This window comes from Bubalus bubalis, chromosome 23 (genome assembly GCF_019923935.1).
Source record: "Bubalus bubalis isolate 160015118507 breed Murrah chromosome 23, NDDB_SH_1, whole genome shotgun sequence".
NCBI classification, from domain to species: Eukaryota; Metazoa; Chordata; class Mammalia; order Artiodactyla; family Bovidae; genus Bubalus; species Bubalus bubalis.
Genome location: NC_059179.1, coordinates 20466251 through 20472250, shown reverse-complemented (window position 1 = coordinate 20472250; position 6000 = coordinate 20466251). Strand labels below are relative to the sequence as shown.

At 50.6% G+C, this 6000-nt stretch overlaps 1 protein-coding gene across 3 annotated transcripts in view; it reads left to right on the top strand.

Moving 5' to 3' along the window:
* Positions 1-1546: 1546 nt before the first annotated feature.
* HPSE2 (heparanase 2 (inactive)) overlaps positions 1547-6000 on the top strand; it is a 727458-nt gene continuing 723004 nt past the window's right edge. Inside the window, exons 1-2 of one of the 3 annotated variants that reach the window (XM_025274425.3) lie at positions 1547-2133; positions 5035-5192. In XM_025274425.3, the coding sequence (XP_025130210.1) occupies positions 1844-2133; positions 5035-5192 (448 nt within the window). In that variant the 5' untranslated portion in view covers positions 1547-1843. Of the gene's footprint in view, positions 2134-2185; positions 3220-3578; positions 3895-5034; positions 5193-6000 lie in introns of those variants that run through there. The other 2 variants (XM_025274427.3, XM_025274426.3) reach the window with 2 other exon arrangements.

Below are 6000 nucleotides of genomic sequence, written 5' to 3'. Positions count from 1 at the left end.
GCACACACATATTTTCAAGGATCTAGACGTGTTAGACATTTTTAGGAATTGTGGGAAGCAGGTCTTAGGGCCAGAGATCACCTCTAATCCTTCAGTATATTAACATCTTGGTTTTAAATATCATCTTTAAATAATATCCTTTGGTTCCCCCCCCTCCCCCGCCGCTACTTTGGTCTCACTTTATGCAGACTTCCTAAAAGGTCTTCATGGCACTTCCCAGTCTAACCCACCTAAGCTCTATTTCCTGGTTGATTAGTTTGGTAGAAGTTCTTCAGGGAACTTCAGTTGAGGGGAAGGAGGGAGAGGTAGGTTGCCATTTTGCTGTTTTTTGGTGGCTGTGATGCTGCCCTTGGCTCATGAACCCTTGGGGAAAACCTTGGCTCTGCATTTTAAGAGTTTTGCATGTTTGATACCACTAGGCCCTGGGAGGCTTATGCAGTCCCCACACCACATAAAGTAGTTCTCTTCATCTGACAAGTAGAAGCCCCATTTTATTCCAGAAAGAAGCCGAAAGGTGGAACCTGACAGTATGACTGCAGCAAACCAGGTCTGGCCTCTCTCTCTGACTTTAACTGGGGACCTAGGGCTCAATCCTAGCACCCTGGGAGGTGCTGTGGGTTGGGGATCCATGCATGAACCAGGGCGGGTGGTGCACCCTGCAGCTCTTGGCTGTTCTGGAGCATCCAGGAACTAAGTGTGGGAAGATTCTGGCTTTGGCTCCCGACTAAGTTTGGAAACTTAATTGTGTTACTGTTCTGTTCTGGCACCAGAAAGGTGTAATTCCCGGTGGGAGGGATGAGCCCAAGGTTGATATAGAGGTGGGGCTGAGGGGGTGGCTCTGCTGCTGCAGTGGAGTAGTCAACCAGTGGCTCAGATGGGCGCAACGCCTCCCAGACTAGGCAAGCATAGACAGGGCTGCTTTGACTTGGCCTGTCAGTATATAGTGAATCCCCCAAGACATTTTGGCCTCAGCTGCAGGCAGATGGGAACCATGGGCAGCCTTTTACCCATACGGGCAGATAAACCTTTTGATCTGGTCACTCTGTGTGTTCCTTCTGGCCAGTCTTTGCCCTATGGAGGTCAGAGGTGGCTTCTGTGTGTCTGCCCAGCGCGTCGCAGAGGTCCATACTTGGATCCATGGAATCTCCCTTTGCTCTCTGTGCTTTGGCAGGAATCACAGTCGCCACTGCAGGACCCCTCTGCAACTTAAGCAGCCTTGCTCTCGCTGCTTTACCCCAAAGAGAAGGGCCTGGAGCAGTCGAAATGCCAGACGCTGTCAGGGCAAACAGGCGAGCGACTGGTGCAGCCACGACTCCATGGCGCAGGGGCTTTCGCGTCGGGGTCGCAGCTAGAATTGCCCTCCCCAGAGCCTTACTGGGAGGGAAGTAAAAACAAGACGTCCCGCCCGTACCCCAAATGTTACAACGGTATAGTTTCGATCCCTCCCTCCGCTTCCCGAGCCTAGAGGGTTAAATCAGGAGGGTACAACACCACCCCTTCCTCTTACTTCCCGCCTCCCCCCCTCCACCCCCTTACCTTTAAAAAGTTAAAAAATGTCTGCAGTCGAAATCTCTTAAAGGGGCGGTGCTGGTGAACGAGTACTCTTGGCACGAGTCTCTGAGAAGGCTGGCTAGGGGCGTGAGTTCGCTCCACCAGCACCAAAACACTGAAGGGAAAAAAAAGAAAAAAGAAAAAAGAAAAAAGGGAGAGAGAGCTCAAGAGAGGGGGGTAAAGGAAGGGGAAAAAAAAGGGGGGGGGAGGCAGACAGACACACACTTTAGATAAGGACAATTAGTCACCAGCGAGACCCTGTAGGAAGAGAGGTTTAAATCAGAGGGATTTAATGAGGGTGCTCTGTGCCTTCCCTGAAGCCATGCCCTCCAGCAACTCCCGCCCCCCCGCGTGCCTAGCCCCGGTGGCTCTCTTCTTGGCTCTGTTGCTCCATCGCTCCCTTTCCTCCCAAGCTGGAGACAGGAGACCCTTGCCTGTAGACAGAGCTCCAGGTATGAAGGAAAAGACCCTGATTCTACTTGATGTGAGCACCAAGAACCCAGTCAGGACAGTCAATGAGAACTTCCTCTCTCTGCAGCTGGATCCGTCCATCATTCATGATGGCTGGCTCGATTTCTTAAGGTAAGGCAGGGGCTTCGATGGATCATTTTTTTTTTTTAAGTAGCAACCCCCACCCCTTTCTATCCCCCCATTCCAAAGGGGGAAGAAGAAGAAGAAGAAAATACATCAGGCGGATCTCTCAAAGAGAAGAAAGGTTTTCTTCCTCCAGGAATATTTGCTGTGAGGCTGTAACTGGTGATTGAGAAAAGCAATGTTTTCTATTAAGATGCACATGTTTGCAATGCAGAAGGCATTTCAGAAACTTATCAGTTATGACTGAAAAAATGTTGTGCTTACATATATCCACAATTAGCCTCCCGGACTCCTTCTGAAGAGAAACAAGAGATTCAGGGCAGTTATAAAAGCGAAGAAAAGGTCTCGAGCAACAAAGACCCGAGAGGAATGGGTGTGTGTGAGAGAGTGCGTGTCTGCGTGTGTCTGTGAATGTTTAAGCGGGATTCGCACGAAAGTGGAATTTTCCACGGAAAGATCGTTTCGTCAGTTCTCTCCCACTTCCAGACAGAGAATCTAGGCAGAGGCTTGAGCGGTAGGCAAATTGGTTCGGATGTTTTAATTTTATATCCTCTGCTATCCTCTCCAAATTTAAGGACTTTGAAAGATACTTTTAATAGACCGAATGGTCCCCCAGTCCCTCCTCCTTAAATCTGCGGTAACTGCATAGCTTAGTTTTTCTTGAAAGAAAGAAAGAACCCTCGCTGCGGTCATAGCGTAAAAAAGGAGAGCGGAAAGGGTCCTAGAAATACTCTAGGGATGTTTCGGAGGTCTGAGTCTCGCACCGGTGGATTAGGAAGCCAGGAGATTTATAATCGTGGATTCTACATTACTTTAGGGCTTGGACTCTTAATTGGGGCGCACCTTCTGCCCGGTTATTACTGTTCAGCAGTTAGGCAACCACGATCCCTTCACAACAGGGAGAGAGTTGCATTGTAAAAATAAATAAATAAATTGTCTACAATGTCGAATACAAATGTCGAGTTTTAAAAAATTCCCTTCAAATTGGAGCTCAGCTGTGGGCTCCCTCGAAGAGCTCCGAGCGCTCTCAGTCTCACTTCTCTGCCCTGAGGCCGCGTCCGCCGTGCGTCTTTCGTGAGTATCTTTAACTCTCCGCGAAATTCGAGTTTGCTTCTAGTGTGCGCCCGCCCCTCAGTTCTCCGGGTCTCCCCTGACCTCGGCCGGGCGGGAGGACGCTGCAGGTAGCGGGAAGCGCAGTTTGGGGCGTTTCTTCCACGTGGAGCGAGCGTTGCGGGAAGGCTGAGTGCTTGCTGTTGCGGCTGCCGAGGCCGTTTCGGTTCCTGCCCGCGCCTCCGCTGGGAGGGCGGGAACAACTCTGCGCGGCCCGGATTCCTCTTCGGAAGCTCTTCATGCAGCAGCGCGCGTCTTTGAGCTCGTCCGGGGAGTCGGGTGGGGTGGGGTGGGGGGCCGGCGACGGGGGTGCGACTACACTCCTTACTTGCATCGCGGTTCTCCAGCTGCGCGGACTCCTTTGGAGTTCTTTTGCTTCTTATCTTAACAACAACAACAAAACCTTTACTGTTCTCGCTAAATGCTTGCCGCAGAAAAGACTGTGAAAGGCGGCTTTTCGGGAAAGAAGCCGTGGCGGGGCGTATTTGCATTGGCTGTGCAGGCTTCCGGCTGGACGGTCGTTGGAAACGCCGGTTCCGCGGGGCCGGACTCGCGCGACGGTCTCCTCTGCCAGCCGTGGGCCCACACGACGCCCGATTGCGCCCGCCTGGTAACGCAGTCCTGGAGTCCACGGCCAGGGTATCCTTCTCCCTACTGGGACTTCTCTGGGCGGCCACAGCTTTTGTCAGAAACTCTGAAACCGGAGTCTCCGTTGTCCCCCCCCCCCCCCCCCCCGCCCTTTCCTATCCACCGTCTTCAAGATACTCTTTAGTACCATTTGGATTTGGATTTTCAGAACCTGAACCAGAAAAGCGTTAAAAATAACTTAGAAACCCGAAACTCAATAGCAGATGCCCTTAGCATTAAGCGTATCCGCATTGCTCTTCTCTGCGCCTTCCCTAATTAGTGTTTAGCTTTTAAAAAACCTATTTATGGAAATCCTGAACCTAAATAGCTGTAAATGCCATTGTTATGATGCTCTTTAGAGTCTGCTGCGACGCGCACGTTCCACATTTCGGCAAACTTCACTTTCCTCAGAGCTTCCAAATGATCCCGAGTGGGAATGGAAAAAGATGGAGCCCAACTCGGGGGGTGTGGAGAGAAGGTCGTTACCTTTCCTGAGATATGGCTAAATTATTTCAGGGACCGAAGAGACCTTGCTTTTACTGTGCAAGGCGGGTGTGGGGAGTGTTCTCAGAAAGACAAGGATTTGGGAGATGCATGCAGTTGTTATAAGGTAGTGGAAAAGGAAAATCAACTGGCGTTGGAAAAAAAAAAAGAATCAAACTTGATGTCAGGTGCCTGGTCTGAGAGAAAGAAGGCGGCTTTCACCTTCTGCATAGAGGTTGCGGTTGCCCCTGGGGCAGAGGAGGCAGATTCCCTCTTTCAGCCGAGAAGTTTGGCAAAAGTCGGAGCCCGAGGTCCCTGCGCTGCGCGACTCCCTTCGGAGCGCTTTCCCGGCAGGGGCAGAAGCCCAGCAACTGCGCCTTAGTCCCGTATTCTCAGCAGAAGCGTACCCCTACCTATGCATACACTGTTAACAAACAGTCTTAAGTCTTTGTAAATACTGCCTTACGTGAGCACCGTCGGGGTGCCTGAAGGAGAGGGCCGCGACCAGCTGGGCGCAGGAGGCGAAGTGCCGGGTCCCTCGGCGCAAAGCTTGGCGGGCTAGGGTGCCAGGCGAAACTCCACAGAGAGTAGAAAGAGGGATTTGCTGATGCCCTGCGGCCTCTCGCTTGTCCCCCGTATCCTTTCCTTTCTCCTTCTCTACCCCTGCAGCTCCAAGCGCCTGGTGACCCTGGCCCGGGGACTTTCGCCCGCCTTTCTGCGCTTCGGGGGCAAAAGGACCGACTTCCTGCAGTTCCAGAACCTGAGGAACCCGGCAAAAAGCCGTGGGGGTCCCGGCCCGGATTACTATCTCAAAAACTATGAGGATGGTGAGAAACTTGGTTCCCACTTTTGTTGGGTGGGTAAAGTTTGGGGAGTGCAGGGGAGCAATCTGTGTACGTGTGTGTGTGTGTGTGTGTGTGTGTGTGTGTGTGAGGGGGCGTGCAGATTTGGAGGAGGACCAGGTTGGAGCTTACTTGAAAAACTGGTAGCTGTAGGCGAGGGGACACAGGAGTGTGGGAGTTCTGAAGTGATTAGGTAAAGGGGGCTCCTCAGGTTCTCCTTGTCCAGGCTCCTGGCTTTTCTTGGGCGGATGAGTCTCAGACAGAGGCCCAGAACTAGTAGCCAAAACTTCTGGCTGACTAGTCCTGTGGGGAGAAAGTTCAAGGAATTTCTTGAGAAAATTCTTTCAGGTTCCTAGGCTGTTAAAGGGTCAGGGTCACATTTCCTTCCTGAAATTATAGGAAAAGTTGCCTTTTGTTTTTCTTATTCCTTGCTTTCCTGAGATGAGGCTACCGGTCTTCAGCCATTTTTGAAATCCACTAAAATTTTCTGGAACAATTCCTTTTAGATTGGTCTCTTGTTGGAAAGGTTTGAAAATCTTTGCAGTGAGTTCTCCTTTAGACTTCCTAATCTCAGAATCACACTTTCCCAACCCCCTAAATTTCAAAATGGAGTTATAACTGCCAGCTTTTCCTGCCAGGATCAGAGTTGAGTGTTGGAAGGGCTTTGAAAACTCTGAATCCTATTCTAATATGAGAGGCCAATTTTTTTTTTAAATATATGAACAGTCTCATTTTTACTAGGGAAAAGTGAAAATAATATTTTTAAAAATTGTTTAGAGGGTTTGGTTTTAAT